Source organism: Physeter macrocephalus, chromosome 5, assembly GCF_002837175.3.
Source record: "Physeter macrocephalus isolate SW-GA chromosome 5, ASM283717v5, whole genome shotgun sequence".
Lineage (NCBI taxonomy): Eukaryota > Metazoa > Chordata > Mammalia > Artiodactyla > Physeteridae > Physeter > Physeter macrocephalus.
The window spans coordinates 37,956,913-37,979,941 of NC_041218.1; the positions used below are offsets into that span (position 1 = coordinate 37,956,913).

General features: G+C 36.6%; 1 protein-coding gene across 9 annotated transcripts in view; it reads right to left on the reverse strand.

Moving 5' to 3' along the window:
• The window catches only part of ZNF277 (zinc finger protein 277), a 132,103-nt gene that overhangs the window by 72,702 nt on the left and 36,372 nt on the right, over positions 1-23,029 (reverse strand). Inside the window, exon 2 of one of the 9 annotated variants that reach the window (XM_028489859.2) lies at positions 13,236-13,290. The exons of the other annotated variants lie outside the window; for them this stretch is intronic. Within the exon in view, the coding sequence (XP_028345660.1) occupies positions 13,236-13,290 (55 nt within the window). The remainder of the gene's footprint in view (positions 1-13,235; positions 13,291-23,029) is intronic. 9 annotated transcript variants of the gene reach the window in all.

The window sequence follows — 23,029 nt, forward strand, 5'->3', positions numbered from 1 at the left end:
GTGGCTCATGTCTCTTCCCTTTTGTTTGTTCAGCGCCAGTTTCTCTTTTTTCAAATTATTCCTCAGAGAAGGGACCTAAATGTTCACACATACTAGAACCAAATTGCTTACTGTCACTGTAAGGGTATACAGGAGCAAAATCATGAATCTACAGATTTCATGTATGAGGAACTTGTGGTTTGAGAGGTACTAAGTTGTATTTGGGAACTTGAGTTGCTATACATCCATAAAATAAAAAAAAATTAATAGAAGAAAACATTTTTAGATCACAGGATTCTACAATTTTCTCCTGATTCCATAATCATTTAGCATTGTGTTCAAATTTATAACAGCATTGATCATAAGAAGTAATCTGTTTACCTTCAGACTGTTAGTCTCTGGAAGACAAGGTGAGTCCTAGTCATCTTTATTTACTTGGCACAAATACTGTGTATTATTATCCTACCATGAGTACCCACCATCACTGTGTTTACTTTGTGCCAGGCATTGTTAAGCACTTTACATGTACAGTATTAATTCAATTAACCCTTATGGTAATCCTATGACAGAGAGTCAATTTCTACTCTTATTTTACAGTTGAGGAAACTTAGTCACTGAAAGGCTAAGTGACTTGCCCTTCAGAGAGCTAGTAAGTGGTGGAGTCAGGATTTGAATCCAAGCAGTTCGGCTCAAGCATTTGCACTCTCAACCTATACCTAACTCTAAGGAGTTTAGACCTTTCCCTATAGGAAGAAGGGTCTCTCCTGTTTTAAACTGATATGGGGAGAATGGATTGGAAAGAGGCCAAGTCTAAAGATGGGGAGACCGACCAGTTAGGAGACTACTGCAGATGTCCAAGTTTGAGAGCTTGTCTGAGGCAGCAACGTTAGCAGTGCTTAGAAGAGAGGAACAGAGAAGAGGCTACAAAGATGAAACTGACAGGTCCTGATTAATGGCGGGCCACAGGGAGTAAAGGAGAAGGAGACGAGGAAGCCTCCCAGGTTTCTGGCTGGAAAGACTGTATATGAATGGGGGTACCAGTCCCAAATCTAGGAATACATGTAGAGAAGCAGGATTTTTGTTTTCTGAGAGGGATGGATAATGAGTTAAGTCTTAGATAGCTCAGGTGATCTGCTCAGAATTTAGATATTCCTGACAGGGCTTGTGGACAAAGGCAGCAGTAACTGGTGTCTCATGCGATGCACCTGTGCCATTCTTTGTGTTTGCCAGCTGTCCCTCACTCTGTCCCCCCACCCTCGCCCCACGGCTGCTTGTGGGCTTGACCTACTCTATCTCTCCATGCTCAACAATACAAATATCTCTGTTGTAATTAATTGTTTTCATGTATATCTCTGCCACCAGGGTAGTGTGTGAATTCCTCAAGGTCAAGGACTAAGTATTACTTATTTTCAGGTCTCTGGTATCGATAATACAGTGCCTGAAACATAGATTGTATTTGATAAGTGTTTGTTGAACAAAGAAATAAAAGAATGAATAATGGACCAGAGGTACTTACAACTAGAGTTACACCTTTAACTCAGTTTCTAGGTAAATTCTATTTTAGGGAACACCTGTGGCTGTCTGTCTTTAGGAGAACTTTCTATGCCCAGGATTGAGAGTAGTCCAACTATAATTACAGCCAGATATTCAGTCCTGTGGGCCTTGGTATTAACAGGCCCACTGCTAATTAATAAATAATGATGTAAAAATTACATTGAATTCTGATAACAATAAATACTATTGACTGTAATAAAAGTATTTCATCTTTAATTAGGGATTTTAAAATTATTTTTAATTTTTCATGTAAAGATACTCTCTAGTAAACAAGGAACAAGCATCATTTGGAATGCTGAGTCAGTTATAACCACTCCATCTGAGGATGTTTCTATGGGATAGACCCCAATCCTCTGTTTATATTTTACTTTAGAGCAGCGACTTCCAAATTAAGTTTCATCACCTGGGAGGCTTTTTAAAAGTACCGATTTCAAGACCTTATTGTAGACAGAGGAACTGTAATTTTTACCAAAAAGTAGTCTCTACACTGAAGCCTGGGAATCAATGGTTCAGAGGATGATCACATGGGGACTGTGGGTCTCTTGATCATATATATACGAGAGTGTGGATACCTTGGACTCATGGAAAAATCCAAAAATTAGGTGACAATGCCTTTTGGCAAAGCTAACTTTATAGTGTATCTGTCCTAAAGAGAGCCCCTCAAATGCTAAGCACTGGGACAGCAGAGGAAACTCAATAAGATCTAACAGTTTATTTCCAGCTGTCACCACAAGAATCATATCTACATCTTACCACATGGTAAATAGACAACAGATGCAGAAATACGTAATTCTTTGTTACAAGAACTTTGAACTCTAAAAGGCCAAAGGAAGTAAATTATATCTAGCTCCTTTCAGCAAAGAGGCAAAGTATCTTGGAAATTCTGCTTTGGCTCAAAATCTGCTTCACACATTTGTTACAAATTAACAACAAATTATCTGCTCTAGTTCTCACTTTGAACAGCAACTCTGCTCAAATGAACTGTAAAAAATACCACTCCGAAAGAGCTGAGTTTTTGAGGAGATCCTATGCTGATTATAAACAATTTTATTGACTCTGGGTAAGATCCTCAAAGTGTCAAATTATTATTCTAGGCTAGTGCTTCTCAAAGCTTAATGTGCATATAATCACCCGGAGATTTTGTTGAAATGCACCTGATTCAGTAGGTGTGGTGGCCAGGGAACTGTGCCAATCAAATCTCTGGCTGCTGTGACCATAATGCAAAGAAGGCCTTGGGTGCTGTGCTCTGAAATCCAACCTGTACTGAAGCCAAGCTTTCCACACACTGCTTTCATTTAATGATTGGAGGCAGCAGAAATAGCAAGGCAGACTCATTCCTGTGAGAGATGGAACTTCACTGACATGGGACACTGGCTGGAGGACGCCCCACTGGCTTGCCAGAAACTTGCTTAGAACTGTGCTGTACTCTGAGCTCCTACACAACCCTCCTTTCCCTCTTTCCTTCACACAGGCCAGACCTACCTCTCCTTTTTCCCTCTGGCGTCTTCCCTAACAAATCTCTTAAACGTCAAATTCCATCTTAGTGTGTGCTTCTTGGAGTAAATGAACTAACAAAGTTGGCCTAAGGGGTAGACAGGATTGAAATTCTGCATGTCTCAGTTCCCAGATGTTGTCAGCCCACTCATCCACAAACCACACTTTGAGTAGCAAAGTTCTATCTAGGGAAGAAACCAGTCATGAATTCATAATATACCTATATGCTAAAATAGGCAGCTCTAGACTTTGCAATATATCATTACTGCCAAACAAATAGCTGGCTGCTGGTGCTTTGAAGAAAAAACAAGAAGACTGAGGTTTCTGTCTCCCTTAAGTTGAATGAGAGAAGAAAAGCCCAAATCAACAAATAATTGATAAGAACTTTTACAGCATTCCATCGTAAGGAACTATAGAACACCTCACACATCATTTCCCCTTTAAAGAAGTCCCTGCAACCTGCTTTGCACACTATCATCACACCACTACTGAAACTGTGAAAACAAAGCAGTAATTTGGTGATATACTCAACCCAGATAAAGTTGGTTTAGTTGCTACTCTCATCACACTCTGATCATCTAATTGATATCTATCATAAAAACTGGAATATTGAGATAGGTGGAGTGTTTTTGTTTGTTTTTACTGTTTTAATTCTGAAAACACTGTAAACATACTCTAGTTTCCAAAGTAAACATTTCCTTTACATTTGTTCTCTATATATATTAGTGTAATTTATTTGATTATAGCTCACTTACGTATTTTAACAAGTCTGGATAATATTTTCAGGCCTGTTCTCTAAGCTTTTGATCTGACAGATATCATATATTTCCACAGGATTTCAATGCCTAATCAATCTCACTGATTATATGTGGATTTTATTCTAAAAATTAAACTCCAAGAAGGTAACTTTATTTCTAAATTCTTGAGAGTATTTTGTTCCTACACCAAAAAATGGCCGTCTACTTCCTAAACAAGTCAGTTCTTTGATTTCTAAAAGTGGCTCCCCAGCATATGCATTTGGAAAATTGCAAAGACTAGGTCTAGTGTTTTTAACCATTATCAATCTCTAAAGTTCAGAGTAAGAATATGACACCCTTATTTAATTACCCCTGGGCTAATAATTCATTTTGTAAATTAATGAGGCCCCAAATTTAAAAGATTAATTTACTATACTCCTACTAAAAGTGGGAATGTGGGGGGATGGACTTAGATCAACATTGTTACATAGTCTCAATACCACATTGAGACTGCTGATGAGGCTGTGCTGGATTAGTACTCATCTATACAGCTGGAAAGTTTGCCACTTCCTCTGGTATGAGAACAGTTACAAACATATTCAACCCTTAAACCTAATAAACCCATGCTTGAAAACTTAAGGAGCTAATTTAACAGGCAAAAAGCTATGAAAACTTTATTACAGCATCACCTATAAAGTAATGGAAACAACCTAAATGTCATGCAATTGAAAACTGTTCTATAATATCTGGCATATCTGTGTTATATAACATTATGCATTTGCTAACTGGCAATTATAAACATAATGTATATACACTCAAATACAAGTACAAGGTTTGAAAGAAAATATACAAAACAATGAGATTATGAATGCATTTATTTACCCCCAATTTTTTTAACATTGAAAAATTCTTAAATAAAAAGCATGCCAACTGATGAGCCTAAATGTGACTGTGACAGATAAGAGAAAGAAGTAGAGCAAGCACCGTTTTATTCAGTCACTTTCTAAGTCTTAAGATCTAAGATGAAAATTTTTGATTAAATTTACCATTTAAAAATTGAATGCCTATTATGCATAATATAAATTCTAGATACTAAAAGAAATACAAAGATTATTAATAAAAATCCCTATTCTGAAGAAATTGTTAGTCTAGAAGAAAATATGAGACAACTATACAAACAATTATAATACAGGTTAACATATGTGAAGTTGACCATATAAATCAAGGGCTTAGAATAGGGAGGAAAAAAATAACTTAAAACTGGAGAAATAAAGGGTAGTCATCACAGAGGATTCCTGAAATGGTAAAGAATTCCAGCAAGTACATACGGGTAGTTTAAAAATCAAAATAGTCCAAATAGTGCTAGAGTCTAAGTAAGAAAAAGCTGTAAAGGTAGATGGATCACATGTTGGTGAGCCTTAATGCCAGGCCAAAGATTTATATTTAATTTGAAAGCTGTGAGTAGGTCCTGAAGGTCTTTAATCAAGGAAGTAACACAACATATTAAGTCACAAAACAAGTCTCAACAAAAGGAAAACACAAGATACCAAAACCTGTGGGATGCAGGAAAACCAGGGAAGTTTATAGTGGTAAATGAGTATGTTAAAAGGAAAAAAGATCTCCCATAAACAAACTTTGTAACTCAAGGAACTAGTCAAAGAAGAGCAAACCAATCTCCAATTTAGCAGAAGGAAACAAACAAGACTGGGAAAGAAATAAATAAAATAGAGAATAGAAAAAAATATAGAAAAAAATCAACAAAAATAAGAGTTGGTGTTTTTTGAAAAGGTAAACTCAAAATCAGGAATGAAAGAGGGAGATATTATAACTGATAACACAGAAATACAAAGGATCATGAGAGGCTACTATAAATAATTATACTCCAACAAACTGGATAACCTAGAAGAAATGGATACATTCCTAGAAACATACAATATTCCAAACCTGAATCACTGAAGTAATAGAAAATCTGTAACTATAAGGAGACTGAATCAGTAATGAAAAACCTCCCAACAAAGAAAAGCCCAGGAACAAATGGCTTCACAGGAGAATTCTATCAAACACTAAAGAATTAGTACCAATTCTTCTCAAACTCCTCCAAAATACTGAAGAGGAAGGAACACTTCCAAACGCATTTTATGAGGCCAGTGTTACCATGATACCAAAGCGAGACAGACACTACAAGAAAACTACAGACTAATATCCCTAATGTATAAAGATGCAAAAATCTTCAACAAAATACTAGCAAACCAAATTCAACAGCACGTTACAAGGATCATACACCATAATCAAGTGGAATTTATCCTTGGGATGCAAGAATGGTTAAGCATATGAAAAAACAATCAATATGATATATACCACGTTAACAGAATGACAGATATAAATCACAGGATCATCTCAATAGATGGAAAAAAGCATTTGACAGAATTTAACATCCTTTCATGATAAAAACACTCAACAAACTAGAAAAAGAAGGAAACTGTCTCAACATAATGAAGGCAATATATATAAAAAGCTCATAGTTAATATTTACAACTGTTAAAAACTGAAAACTTTCCCTCTAAGATGAGGAACAAGGTAAGGATGCCCACTCTTGCCATTTATATTCAACATAATACTGGAAGTCCTAACTAGAGAAATTAGGCAAGAAACAAACAAACAAGAAACAAACAAACAAAAAAGGCATCCAAATCAGAAAAGTAAAATTATGTTTGCAGATTACATGATCTTGTATGTAGAATACTATAGCAAGTATACACACACAGAAAAAAATGCTTAGAACTAATGAACAAATTCATTAAAGTTGCAGGACAAATAATCAACATACAAAAATCAGTTGTTTCTATACACCAACAATGAACTTTCTGAAAAGGAAATTAAAACAATTCTATTTACAACAGTATCAAAAAGAATAAAATATGTAGGCATAAATTTAACCAAAGAGGCAAAAAGACTTGTACACCAAAAACTACAAAACACTGATGAAAGATACAAATATAATTGGAAAGACAGCCCATGTTCATGGATAGGAAGATGTAAAATGTTAAATTGTCCAAACTACCCAAAGCAATCTACAGATTCAATGCAATCTTTATCAAATTCCTTTGGCTTTTTTCTTTTTTCAGAAATAGAAAAAAAAAAAAACCTTAAAATTCATATGGAAACACAAAGGACCGTGAATAGCTGAAACAACCTTGAGAAAGAAGAACAAAGCTAGAGGCCTCCCACTTCCTGACTTCAAAACATCCTACAAAGCTACAGTAATCAAAACAGTATGTACTCGCTTAATGAGAGATGTATATAGATCCAGGAACAGAGTAGAGAGCCCAGAAATAAACCCAAACACATAGGGTCAAATGACCTTTGACAAAGATGCCAAGACTACAGTGCAATAAAGAAAGGATAGTTTTTTCAACAACTATTCGTTAAAAAATACTATTATTGGGTAAACTGGATATTCACGAGTAAAAGAATGAAACTGGACCCTTACCTTATTCCACACACAAAAAATCAACTCAAAATAAAATAAAGACTTACATATAAGACCTGAACTTATAAAACTCCTAGAAGAAAATATAGGAAAAAAACTTCCTAACACTGGCCTTGGCAATGATTTTTTTTAAAATTTTTATTTTATTTATTTATTTTAACATCTTTATTGGAGTATAATTGCTTTACAATGGTGTGTTAGTTTCTGCTTTATAACAAAGTGAATCAGCTATACATATACATGTAACACCATATCTCCTCCCTCTTGTGTCCCCCTCCCATCCTCCCTATCCCACCCCTCTAGGTGGTCACAAAGCACTGAGCTGATATCCCTGTGCTATGCAGCTGCTTCCCACTAGCTATCTATTTTATATTTGGTAGTGTATATATGTCCATGTCACTCTCTCTCTTTGTCCCAGCTTACCATTCCCCCTCCCCGTGTCCTCAAGTCCATTCTCTATGTCTGCATCTTTATACCTGTCCTGCCCCTAAGTTCTTTAGAACCACTTTTTTTTTTTAGATTCCATATACATGCTAGCATACGGTATTTTTCTCTTTCTGACTTACTTCACTCTGTATGACAGTCTCTAGGTCCATCCACCTCACTACAAATAACTCAATTTCATTTTGTATGGCTGAGTAATATTCCATTGTATATATGTGCCACATCTTCTTTATCCATTCATGTGTCCATGGACACTTAGGTTGCTTCCATGTCCTGGCTATTGCAAATAGAGCTGCAATGAACATATTGGTACATGACTCTTTTTGAATTATGGTTTTCTCAGGGTATATGCCCAGTAGTGGGATTGCTGGGTCGTATGGTAGTTCTATTTGTAGTTATTTAAGGAACCTCCATACTGTTCTCCATAGTGGCTGTATCAATTTACATTTCCACCAACAGTGTAGGAGGGTTCCCTTTTCTCCACACCCTCTCCAGCATTTATTGTTTGTAGATTTTTTGATGATGGCCATTCTGACTGGTGTGAGGTGATAGCTCGTTGTAGTTTTGATTTGCATTTCTCTAATGATTAGTGATATTGAGCAGCCTTTCATGTGTTTGTTGGCAATCTGTATATCTTCTTTGGAGAAATGTCTATTTAGGTCTTCTGCCCATTTTTGGATTGGGTTGTTATTTTTGATATTGAACTGCATGAACTGCTTGTATATTTTGGAGATTAATTCTTTGTCAGTTGCTTCATTTGCAAATATTTTCTCCCATTCTGAGGGTGGCAATGATTTCTTGTATATGACACCAAAGTGTAGGCAACGAAAACAAGATAAGTAGACTACATCAAACTACAAAGTTTCTGCATAGCAAAGGAAAAAAAAAGACAACGAAATGATCTATGGAATGGGAGACAATATTTGCAAACCGTATATCTGCAAAAGGGTTAATATCCAAAATACTCAAGGATCGTACAACTCAAAAGCAAAAACAAATAACCCAATTAAAAACTGGGCAAAGGACATAAAATAGACATTTCTCTAAAGAAGACATACAAATAGCCCACAGGTATATGAAAAGGTGCTCAACATCACTCATCACCAGGGAAATGCAAATCAAAGTATAATGAGATGCTACGTCACATCTGTTAGAATGACAATCATCAAAACTACAAGAGATAAGTGTTGACAAGGGTGTGGAGAAAAAGAAAATCTGTACACTGTTTTTGGGAATGTAAACTGCTGCAGCTATTGCAGAAAACAGGATGGAGGGTCCTCAAAAAATTAAAAACAGAACTACTATATAATCCAGCAGTATTTATGAAAGAGAACTGAAGACAGGATCTTGAAGAGATTTGCACTTCCATGTTCAACAAAGCCTTGTTCACAATAGTCAAGAGGTGCAAACAGCCTACGTGTCCATCGACATATGAACGGATAAAGAAGTTGTGGTACAGATATACAATTAAACATTATTCAGACTTATAAAAGGACATTCTGTCATACAGTACAACATGGATGAACCTGAAGGATATGTAAGTGAACTAAGCCAATCACAAAAGGATGACTACTGCATGATTCCATTTATATGAGGTATTTAAAGTGGTGACACTCACAGAAGCATAGAGTAGAACGGTGGTCGTCAGGAGATGGAGGAGGGGGAAATGGGGAGTAGTTGTTCAATGAGTATAGAGTTTTGGTTATGCAAGATGAAAAGGTCCTAGAGATCCACTGTACAATGTGCATATACTTAAAAATACTGTACACTTGGTCCCATTAACCAATCCTGGGTGAGCAACTTAACGTCTTCAAGTCTGTTTCTACAACATAAAATGGATTAATTATAATATTTACCTGATGGAGTTGTTATGAGGGTTAATTAAGGAAACTGATGTAAAGCACATGGGTGGTCGACACATTAGTGCAATAAAGGTTAGCTCCCATTATTACTACTGATAATAATGAGTATGGCTGTAAGTTCGAGGATGGAGACAGACAGACATCATATGCACTGAGCTGTACTGCAATTCCTGTACATTAATTCAAAATACACATTCCATGGTCCTAAAGTAGATCTAAAGCACCAAATCATGTAAGAGTGGAGCCCAGACTTCTAACAAAGAATAAGCTCACTTTGTAACTGTCTGTTTACTCTTGGGTCCTGATTATATCGTTAAAATTGAAAGGCTTTTTTTTTTTTTTTTTTTTTTTTTTTTTTTGTGGTACGCGGGCCTCTCACTGCCGCGGCCTCTCCCGTTGCGGAGCACAGGCTCCGGACGCGCAGGCCCAGCGGCCACGGCCCACGGGCCCAGCCGCTCCGCGGCACGCGGGATCCTCCCGGACCGGGGCACGAACCCGCGCTCCCTGCATCGGCAGGCGGACTCTCAACCACTGCGCCACCAGGGAAGCCCAATTCAAAGGCTTTTGCATTCTCTTGATCACCTTGCTATTTCTGTAGCACATTACAATAAAAGAAAACACGATGAGATTTTTTTACAGAGATAAGGGAAGTTGAAGGAATTTATACTGATAGCCTCAATTTTCTGAACATAGGAGGTGAGGTCTCCAACTACACTGAAGACAAGAACTTAAGGAAAAAATGGAAAAGACGTAGAACCACTACTAATGGAGAATGCAATTTAGATAAAAATCATTGTAGAATAGTCCTGAAGGTCCAGCTGAGGTTAGCTAGCTGCCTTACTTTGAGTCCTATTTATATTTCGGGAACAGATCTGTATTGTGTCAAAAAGAGCTTGACTTTTCTTACAACGTATATGTTCTGGGTTGTCAAATCATGCAGCTCTACACAAATACTTAAACATAAATACACATAATGATAAAATTCTTAAATAGAGTATTTTAGAAACACCTAACCCAGTGCTGTCCAAAAGAACCTACCGAGAGAAAGGAAATGTTCTATATCTGCTTTGTCCTATTGGCTATTGTCCATGGTGGCCATTAGCTACATGTGGTTATTGAGCATTGAGAATGTGGACAGTGAGACTGAGGAACTTCAATTTTGTTTAATTTTAATTAAATAGCCACATGTGATTATTGGCTATCACATTTGACAGAGCAGATCTAATTAATGCAGAAGACCTTAATCTTAGGTCCATGAACACCTACACGATTCAGACTCAATCTGTAGAGTTCAATGTGAAATTGTATTCAAAATTATGTGTGTATGAATTTTTCTGGGAAGGTCTTTTGATTTAATTCTTAAAGGGTTCTGGGGACTCCAAAAAGTTTTAAAACCATGCATCCTGTCACTTACACTGTATTTTTTTATCATTTAGTCTAACATTTTTATTTACGACGTGTATGTGAATAGCGTCCTTATTTTGGGATTTCAAGCAATTACATAACTAAATTAACCACCATTCTGCAACAGGATTTAGATGACCTCACTTTGCAGGCAGAGCAGAAGGAGATATCCTGAAGACAGAAAAGGCAATACTTATATAGGGTATAATATAGAAACTACAAACAAATCCCCCGGCAAAAGTAATTTTTTAAATTGGTTATCACAGTGCCTGAAATCTCCACCACTAACATTAACCCCTGGACTACTGTTTTTGAAAGTAAAATATATGGTATCTTTTATATAAATACAGGAATTTACTGAGAACAGATGTAATAGGAGGGATTCTTTACCTGTGGGGATATATATTCCAGAGAGTCTCTAATAGGACCAGATTACTGCATCCTGTCTCCAGTGAAGATTTATTTGAGAAAAGGCAAAATGTTTTTCACATAGAATTAGGATTAACAATTAACTCTCTTGTTCCTCAAAGATCTTCCTTTTTACATTCCCATTCTGTAAAGAAAAACTGTAAGTGTTGTAAGTGTTAAGTTCTATAGCATATGCTATCACCTGATTATTTCTAGTGAGGCAGGTTTGTTCAGTTTGTATGCAAGCAAAATCAATAGCAAAGAGAAGTCAGGAAAAGATTGAGAACATGTGGCAACCATCCTACTGTTATATTAAGGCTATTAACAGGTCCAGTCTTTCTAGAAATACTCAGAAATTGCTTTCTCATACATCCCCAAACCACTGTCCATCCTACCAAATTCCCTGAGGGTGGGCTGGGAAGTTGGTTATTTGTAGATCTACTCTTTTTAAAAAAAATATTTATTTTTCTTATTTGGCTGTGTCGGGTCTTAGTTGTGGCACGCAGGTTCTCTAGCTGTGGAGTGCGGGCTTAGCGGCTCCGCAGCATGTGGGATCTTAGTTCCCCGACCAGAGATCAAACCTACGTGCCCTGCATCGGAAGGTGGCTTCTTAACCACTGGACCACCAGGGAAGTCCCCTGTAGATCTACTCTCTTTGTCTAGAAAACTCTCAATTAGTTTAGGAGTTACTAAAAAAAAAATGGAACTCAGGAACAAATGATGTAGTAGACTAGAGGATGCAGAAATGACTTGATTTCCTGCTCAGATTATGACTGAGAGGATATTAAGCTCCTTTTCCTTACTGTAATATGAAAGCACTGCAGAATCAAAAATACTGGCTGGGGCCTCTCTTTCCGTGTTGCAATTCCTACTTTCAAGACTACTTAACAGTGAAATGTGATTAAGTTTCCTTTCTCAGGCAGCTTTTTTGGCCATCGATTACTTATTTCTGGTTTACACATGATACCTTCTTATCTTAATCCATTCCATAAAGAGGAATTAGTAGTGTCTACTTCAATAATGCAGTAGTAACAATAATGTGAAAGCAATAGCGGTTTGAAATATAAGTTCATGACATTTCAGAGGGAAATAAATCCTAGGACGAGAAAGTAAATGGATAAAAATAAATTCTTCCTTATTAATATGATAAATGATTATTTGTAAATTTAAATCAGATTAAGATTTCTACTGTTAAAAATGTACTTTAAGAAGACCTAAAGAGACATTTCTCCAAGAAGACATACAGATGGCCAACAGGCACATGAAAAAATGCTCAACATCGCTAATTACTAGAGAAATGCAAATCAAAACTATAATGAGATATAACCTCACTCTGGTCAGAATGGCCATCATTAAAAAGTCTACAAATAATAAATGCTGGAGAGGGTGTGGAGAAAAAAGGAACCCTCCTACACTGTTGGTGGGAATGTAACCTGGTGCAGCCACTATGGAGAACAGTATGGAGGTTCCTTAAAAAAATAAAAAGAGTTATCATATTAAAAAAAAAGTACTTTAAAACATACATGGTTAAGTATATTCATTTCTTCAGAAATATTTCCTCTAACTCTAAAGTTTATCGGCAATGAGAGATTTAGAATCCAAAAGGAGTTGGAAGGAAAGATAAAAAACTATACTCTGTGTTATTACTTTATTCTCTCACATCACTGATATTTCACATCTTCTACTGCTCCTACTCTACACTATCAAAGATACTTCAGAGTACTTAAATGTAAAACTACTACAAGTTTTTATGTGATAGGAATGCTGGGACTCCAACTGGAATTCAAGGCTGGGTATATATATATTTCATTCTAAGTAACAGAACAAATCGGAACTAAGTCCTCAACATTATCTCCCACCTACCAGTAGAAGGCAGTAGTGGGCAGGAGGCAGACATCAGGAATTTGGGAATATAAATCTGGAAATAAACAAAAAAGGTAATACAATTTTCACCTCAGTTAATGGAAAATTTAATTAACCAGGATAACCTATTCGAAACATAGGATCATCTCCTGGTGCTCCTGACAGGAGGCCAATGTAACAAAAGACACTGACAAATAAGAGTTTTTGGCAGGAATGGAGAAACAAAGCAAACTGATGAATACTCTTATTTACTGAAATCTATGGGGGAAAAGATGGAAAGGAAGGAAGGGTAAATTCTGACTCATAAACACCTGACTGGTTATTGGCCTACCTTATGCTTTCTAAATAAGTAGTTCCCAGTGGAGATTTCACAGTGCATCCACAGAGGCTGGGTTTAACCTAATTTAATTGATTTGATTTGACAGGCAATTACTTTGGAATTAATATTCTAGTCAATATTTTAATGAAATGGGCTGGCAACTAGAAAATTGTAAATTACTTATCTGATATTTCCCTATTAAGTATAATTAGTGTTTCTGATAGAATCATAAATTTTCTGAGTTGTGGGACTTACATATCTCTATTTAAAAAATTAAATAGCTATGTCATCTTTTAATTTTAATGTTTGATGTCTTAATTCATCAATATGAATAATTAGTACAATAGTTTTGTTAAGAATAATTATTTTTAGGCACAGAAAAGCACATTAATAAATAGGAACTTTTCAAAAGTACCACATAATCAGTGATTTAAATTCTTGTTTTAGAGCAGTTTAATTCCTCACACTTATATACATACATATGTATGTATATATCAGATATCAATTAGCTCCTTGAAAAAAATTAGTTTTTGTCCTTCACTGAATGAAAAGTGTTGTCTTGTTAACAACTCTACAAACGCATTTCTCTCTTTGGCTTATGTCCCAGACATAATAATTTAGAATAAAATCAGCAGTAGTTTCAAATCAGTATCTATGCTGAACGGAGTTTTCATGTGGAGAAAAGTCACTGAATATGTTCTCTACTCTTCTGACAAGCAATTTTGCTATCTTAAGCACTAAATATCATGGCAAATTATAAAACTAAGAAAATTTGCTAATTCTTTGGGTGATACGTTAAAGTTAACAATTACTAATTTATTCTAACTTCTTTAGAAGAAAATCTATTATTAATACAGTGAACCTTGGCTATGACAGTATTTACTAGATTATCCAGCACTGGTTAAAGTCAGCTGAGATTCCATCTGACGGATTTTAATTGTTGAAATAGTAAAAGACCTCTTTATAACAGCCTTCTCAGCAATAAAGCAGCTCTGTAATAGCAAGGCTCTAGAGGATTTGAGGATGAAAATAATAACAGATTACTTCTCAGCCCTGATACTGAAATAGAAACTTTCTGGAAGTTAGGAGAAGTCTTGGCTGATATTCATTGTATCACTCTGTTTTATAAAAATATTTCCCTAGAAAGTAATTTGTCCTTCCAGCCCACTTTCAGGCAAAAGGCTGTGCTAGATACTGGAGAGCAAATAAAGAAGAGTAAGAACGACCCTGCCCTCAAGGAACCTACATCTTTTCCACCAGGGAGGCTAGTCATGTTCACAGATACATCTCACACGACCTAGAATGTAAGAAGCACCAGAGGAGAGAAAAGAACAAAGCACAATGGTAAGGTAGCCTATATCCAGCAAGTGAAATACTGAAGCACTGGATGCACTTCCTTAGTTCCAGTTACATGCCAGACTGCTTGGGTAGTTGTTTGGTCTTACTTTGAGGTATTTAACAAATCCTTTTTCTTTAAGTTATCTGGAGCTGCTGCTTTTATAAAGACAGTTGTGAGTAGTCTTTTAAAGCTTCTGCAAAACACTTGTGAGCCAATCATTTTTCAGGACGTTTAAAAAAATATAATTCTCAATTTACTTGTCTACCGACAACCTCTCCCGTATCTTCAGTGAGTTTAGTATAAATCCCATCTCCATGATGTAAAATAACCTTCTCTAAATGTGATTACATCACAAAAATCACTTGACTTCCAATGCAAAGGAAGAGAAAATAAAAAGCTGCTGGACAATAAAACATACAACAGATTTTAATCCTAGAATTTCAGATGTAGTACTAATTTCCCATGGTTTACCTCATAATTACAAAAATTAATCCAAAAAGTGATATATATCTTGTATCCCTAGTAGAATGGGTGGAAGTTAGTTGACATAAGATAGTACATGTTGCAAATTACTCATGCAACAGCAAACACAGAAGTTTGTCAGCAGTTCATCTGACTAGCACTGGCTTCATTGGATGTCCAAATGCAACTTTACTAAAAATGATACTTGATGAATATCTTTAGTTATTTTTATTTTCAGGCAGTGATTCTCAAACCTGATAGTACATATAAATCAACCAGGGAGCTTTGGAAACATGATGTTTTTCACACAGTGATTCTAATGTAATCATTCTGTGGTGACTGGTACATGTTTTATGTGAATCCACAAACTACTGTTCTAAGGAAAACCTGTTATGATCAATTCTATGACTTCATAATTTAGTGTAAGAAGACATTTTATGGGGGAAGATTAAAAAATGGTTTCTGGTTTTGGGGAAAACAACATCTTTGCACTTTATTTATGAAAGGTAATCAAAGTCATTGATACAATATGTTTCTTTACTGTGAATCTGCCCATACACATTTGATAAACTGAAGAATAACGTCAGCGTAACACAGAAGTTGTATTAGATAATGTGTATTTTTTTTCCAGCAAAATAGTGATTTGAAGCAATCACGGCATGCTTTCTTATTATTTAAAGAAAGCCTAAGCAATATACAACAATCTTTAACAAAACTCCTGAAAATCTAGTTAAGTTCTTCCTTACAGCAAGTAGGGACTTCAAGAACTGCTACTCTTTCCATTATGTTAAGCTATTCAAGGAAGCTGATGATACAGATGAACAAGGTGCAATGGCATTTCTTCCCGTGTTTAAATAACACCTGACTGACAGAGTGTCTTTTCAACAAATGGCTGGAACAAATGGACATTCACAGGCCCCTCCCCCCACACACAAAAATCAATCTAGGCACAGACCTTACACTCTTCACAAAAATTAACTCAAAATGGATCACAGACCTAATCGTAAAACACAAAACTGTAAAACTCTTAGACAATAATGCCAACTAAAAAATGCCACTGGCCATCCAGCCCCACAAGGATTGAATCATTAGCCACTGCAGCTGCTGATCTTCAACACGTCCTGAAAGGAGTTCAGGGTGGAGATCAGGAATGAGGCTCTCTATGCTCTGGGAAAACTGGCAGAACAGGCCTTCAGATAGTGAGATATTTTCAGAAGAAACTTTTTTATGAACCTGGATTCTTGCATCTTCCCATACTCAGAAAAGCACTAAAACCATGAACTAAGATATCTGCTCCTCGTGACTACCAGCAACCTTCTACCAAGAGGTGTGCTTGGTTGCACAGACCACCTTTGCCAAAATTGCAAATAAACTGACCTCCCTGCTTACTTCTTTGGAACAGTTTCTCAGAGCTACCTGAGAGGCTGTCTCCAGGGCTACAGTCCTTAGTAAGAAAATGAATAAACCAGACTCACAGCTTTTATGTTGTGCATTTTTAAGTCAATAATAACATAGGAGAAAACCCTGATGACCTTGAGCATAATGATGCCTTTTTAGATACAACACCAAAGACAGGATCCCTGAAAGAAATAACTGATAAGGTGAACTTCATTAAAATTAAAAACTTCCACAGTATCAAGAAAATTAGAAGCCAAGCCACAGAAGCCAAGCCACAGACTGGGAGAAAAGATTTGCAAAAGACACACCTGATAAAGGACTGTTATCCACAATATACCAAAAAACTCTTAAAACTCAACAATAAGATAACAAACAACCTGATTAAAAAATGGGCTGAAGATCTTTATTATTTTTAAATTGAAGTATAGTTGATTTACAATATTATACGGGGCTGAAGATATTAACAGACATCTCATCAAAGAAGATATACAGAAGGCAAATAAGCATATGAAAAGATGCTCCACATCATATGGTATCAGGGAAATGCAAATTAAAACAAGATCCCACTATACAGCTATTAGAATGGCCAAAATCCAGAACACGGAACACACCAAATGCTTGTGAGGATGTGGAGCAACAGGAACTCTCATTTGTTGCTGGTGGAAATGAAAATGGTACAGTCACTTCGGAAGACTGTGTGGCAGCTTCTTACAAAACTAAACATACTCTTATCATACAATCCAGCAATTGTACTCCTTGGTATTTACCCAAAGGGGCTGAAAACTGATGTCCACACAAAAACCTGCACACAGATGTTTACAGCAGCTTTAATCATAATTGTCAAAACTTGGAAGCAACCAAGATGTCCTGCAGTAGGCAAACGGGTAAATCAATTTTGGTACATCCAGACAATGGAATATTATTCAGCACTAAAAAGAAATGAGCTATCAAGACATAAAAACACATGGAACAATCTTAAGTGCATATTACTAAGTGAAAGGAGCCAATCTAAAAAGGCTGCATACTGTATGATTCTAACTATATGCCGTTCTGGAAAAGGCAAACCTATGGAGACCATAAAAAGATCAGTGGTAGCTGGGATGCGGGTGGGAACAGATGATTATGCAGAGCACAGAGGATTTTTAGAGCACTGAAAATACTCTGTAGGATATTATAATAATGGATATATGCCACTATACATTTGTCCAAACCCTTAGAATGTACAACACCAAGGGGGAACCCTAAAGTAAACAATGGACTTTGGGTGATTATGATAGGTCAACGTACGTTCATCCTTGGTAAAAAATGTACCATTCTGGTGAATAACGTTGATAATGGGAAAGGCTATTCATGTATGGGGGTAAGGAGTATATGGGAAACCTCTGTACCTCCGCGATTTTGTTATAAATCTAAAACTGCTCTAAAAAAATAAAGTCTTAAAAACAAACAAAACACCTGATTGACAGAAGTCTACACAGTGAGTTGGGTATTTAATTTTGATAAAACTGATCTTCATTAGGAGTAAATGTCTCCAAGGAACTACAGTTTGAAGGAGGCAGCATGAATTCCAGAGTCCAATGATGCAAAGAATTAACTGGACTGTAAATCCAGTGGAGACTTAACCATGCTGCTCTTTTTATTAGGATTGCTCTGGTTTACAAAGTTCTACTGGTTTTGAGTGATCTATCCCTAACCCAATCCCCCACCCCCTGCCACGCGCAAGACCTGTTATTTGTGTCGCGTACTTTTGTAGAATGTTTTTCAGGAATGCATAAGGTTACTAGAGTAGAAGCACCTCTGTTATTTGTATATAACAAAGTATTTTTAGGGCTGAATACACCGGGACAGAAGAGGGCATCTACTGATAACACTGCTCAGCTTTTAGACTTAAACACCCTTAATAAAAGAACGTGGGACTAGGGAATCACGGTACTCCACATACTGAAAAAGTGCTTCTGGTATAGCATATCACAGCTTACAGCGAGTGAGGACCTAGAATCAAAACTCCACTTCAGGGATGAGAAAACTATAACCTAGAAGTTTTTTTCTACTTCGCCTCTTGCCTCCCTAGTAAAGTGTTACAACAAGCCTTCTTGTATAGGCCAATGCTCATTATGCCAAATAACTGGCCATCTTAACAGTTTCTGCATCACGTTACAGCCAAGTCAACAAGGAGGCTTTGTCCTTCCCCAATGCAGTTCCAGTTTTATTCTGCAAAACAATGAGAAAATAGCACTTGTTTTATCAAAACATGCTTTATAACCAATTTTACTGGAATGGATTTATCCCCCAAAATACACATATAAAATTGCCATTCTGAGAGAGAAAAATACTAAATAGAGGAAGATAATAAGTATCACTCAAGAGTGCCAGTCTGTAAGATTCAGGGTATTGACTCATGGAATAAAAAAACACTGATATCAAAGAGGCGCAGAGTCTTAACAGTGAAGAAACCTCTCAAGAAATTTATATTAAAACAAAATGCTTAAATGACTGTATTTGAAGTTATTAAGTGGCAATCAATGAAACCTCACCAGATGTTTATATAAACCACCTAAAATAGATACACAAAATTATCTTCAAAAAATTGACAGCAATTCAAAATAAGCAAGCCAAGGAAAGAGTATATGTACTGACAAAACAGCAGCAACCCATCCATAGTTTCGGTATGTTTTACTTTGATCTGAAGATATATAATTCCACAAAATCCACTTTGGATTTTAATTTTGGACGTGTCAAAAAAAAAAAAAAGTTCAGAAGCAATGATCTATAAATTATTCTTTGTACTTCTTGTGTTATAAATTCATTCCAAATTTCGAGTGTTCACCAAATGATCCTATGTGGGATAAAGTTCTGTACAAAAAGAACAGAAAAGCAACATGTTGTAAATCCTTAAGGAACATATAGATAAATTCACCTTCAAGTCAAATTGTCATAAGGTACTTTTGACTTTCCAGAAATGACACTCAAAACCATTCAGAATCATTTGGATGGGTCTTACACTGGGCTAGAGTTAACAAAACTATAGCTTTCCCTATGAAAGGAGAGGGTGAGTTCCAGTTGCTTGAGAATTTCAGTCATCTGAGGGAGCATCCAGGGAAATCTTGGGGAAGGTCTCTGATAGGGCAAGCTGCCACCACTGTTATTTTGAAAGTGCAGTGGGCTCAGATCCCCTTTGTGAAATTAGGTGATGTCAACAGTAGAGAACACCCTGTCTTCCTCTATGCTTCCTAGGTCTGATGACTCAAACCTCCTAGTCCTCTTCCAGTCCGCAGATATTCCCTAGCAATTAGAAGTGCACTAACAAAAAAGAATGGAAAAACAGGAAAGGGGAAAAAAAAATGAAGGGGAGGGCTTCCCTGGTGGCGCAGTGGTTGAGAGTCCGCCTGCCAATGCAGGGGACACGGGCTCGTGCCCCGGTCCGGGAAGATCCCACATGCCGCGGAGCGGCTGGGCCCGTGAGCCATGGCCGCTGAGCCTGCGCCCTGCAATGGGAGAGGCCACAACAGTGAGAGGCCCGCGTACCGCAAAAAAAAAAAAAAAAAAAAAAAAAAAAGAAGGCGACTTTTGGAATCAGACAAGAGATTAAAAAAACAAAAACAAAAAAACCCCAAAACAGCCAACAAAGCTAGTCAAATGTTAGCAATTCTTAAAAGGGCTGTTCATCGCCCTTGCTCTCTTCTGCCCATTCCCCAACCTCTTCTCATTCTCAGCTCTGATTCTATAAAGCTGTAAAGCAATTAAGAAATAAGATTTTTTGAACAGAATGTATTTAAAGTTAAAACACAATAGGGAAATATTAGACTGATAAAATCAATAAAGATAAGATCAGCATCAAAAGACATTAGGTTTCCCAAATCCTAGCACTCCACTGAACGTTGGTTGTTGATCATGCATGATAGCTACTAAATAAAATATAAAACACAAAATAAGTTATTTGGACTGTATAAAATAAGCTAATGGGACAGTAATTCTATTCAACATACCCAATATACTTAAATATAAAAGGATATAGCAGTGGTCAAAGGAATCTATTACAGAGCAGAAAGGTGCTTCACTCTGAATCTCACTGCAAGCTGTCATTTCTGCTGTGCTCCAAACATGTAATTTACAGTGGGGGAAAGGGATATTGTTATAATAATTTGGGAAGCTTCATAAACCACTCACCCAGATGAAAGCCATTGGGTTGAACAAACTCTTACTTAAAAAAGAATAAAGAGTAGAAAGTTTATTAATATTAAAGAGATGAGTCCTACATTCATTAAAAGATAAATATACTTTTTTTGTTGCATTAAGGGATTATTAAGAAACTTCAAGGATGAGCTCTTTAAATCTAACATACGTGTGACACCAAGAGCTCCATAAGAGAAGACCTCCAACTACAAATAGCCAAGGGATATTTTACAAAACAAATTATTGGCACTGCTAGTTTCTGGTAAGCAATTGTTTTAGGAGTACAGTAAAACTTCAGAGCTATCAGTGAGGTTTTCAGTATTCAACAAACCTAAATTTTATAATTATTTTCAAAAGTTTGTTATGATATGCTGGTGAGGTCTTCAAATATCTTACTGGAAATTGCTGAAGATATTGAAACTCTTACCCAATGTCCAAAAAAAGTCTTCATTTCCTGGTCTGTGATTTTATAGACAGTGATACCCCTGGACCATTGTTAGTGATCCACTGGCCAGACAGTAACTATACAGTCATCTTAAGAATTAAACTAATAAGTGTAGAAATGTTGGTAATAGGCAGAGTTCTCTCTGTAGTTCGATGGCAATACTACACTCAGCTCTGTCTGCCTTTACCATTTAAAGGCTAACAGGGCAGTCTCCAGCAGCTTCCTTCTGCACCCTTCCCTCTCCCAGCACTGACCTTTCTTTAATAGGGAGAAGCATCCAGTACTGTTCTGAGACTTTCACTTTTTCTTCTTATTCAAAATGTAAGAAAATGCTCTCAGTTATATTCTGTACTCCTTGGTTGACTGGTGTAATACTTGATTAAAACTCTCACTAAAATAGTTTAAATCGTACAGATTTCTAAAACAAAATTTTCAGACAACAAAAATGAGCACATTGTAGAACTTTTAAGCAAAACAAAGGGGAAACGCACCCATAATCCCACGATTCAGAAATAAGCACAATTAACATTATGATGATTTTTCTTCATATATATCTCCACACATTTTTAATTAAAAATCCCCAAAATACTTTCCTGATACATGTTTTTTTCCCTCCACTTAATATGCCATAAGGAACTTTCCACACCACCAAATATCCTTCTATAAAATTACTTAAAATAACCAGAGTATTCTAACAATGGAATATAACAATTTATTTAACCAATTGTATACATTTCTTGCTATTATAAACAAAATTGCAGTGAATATACCTTTAGCTAAATCTCTGCTCTTTTTAAAATAATAATTTTCTTAGGATTAATTCAAAGTAGAATTTCTAGGTCAAAGGGTACCAATATTTTAATGTGGATAATTTACATCTTTAGTTACGGAAGTGGTTAAAGAAAGTCTGGTCATGGGACTTCCCTGGTGGCACAGTGGTTAAGAATCTGGCTGTCAATGCAGGGGACAAGGGTTCGATCCCTGGTCCGGAAGGATCCCACAATGCCGCGGAGCAACTAAGCCCATGAGCCACAACTACTGAGCCTGTGTGCCACAACTACTGAAGCCTGTGCACCTGGAGCCCGCGCTCCGCAACAGGAGAGGCCACGGCAATGAGAAGCTCGCACACCACAACGAAGAGTAGCCCCCGCTCACTACAGCTAGAGAAAGCCTGTGTGCAGCAAAGGAAGACTCAATGCAGCCAAAAATAAATAAAAATTTAAAATAAACAGGAGAGGCCACGGCAATGAGAAGCTCGCACACCACAACGAAGAGTAGCCCCCGCTCACTACAGCTAGAGAAAGCCTGTGTGCAGCAATGAAGACCCAACGCAGCCAAAAATAAACAAATGAATGAATGAATGAATAAATAAATAAAATTGATTCTTTTTAAAAAAAAAAGTCTGGTCATTAGCAATTAGGAGGTGAGATTAGCAGGGGTAACCAGATATCATAATTGTTGACTTTGAACATGAACTTGATTTCTTTCTTTTATTCTGATATGAAGAGGGTCAGAAAAGATGGTCAACAATCTCTCTAGCTATAGGAGCTCCTTATTTCCTTTCTAGGGAAGCATAACCTAGGTAGGGCCATATTATAAGTGTGACCTATTCCCGGTTACGGATGCAGCCTTTGCTCAAAAGTTTCTCTCAACTAGTC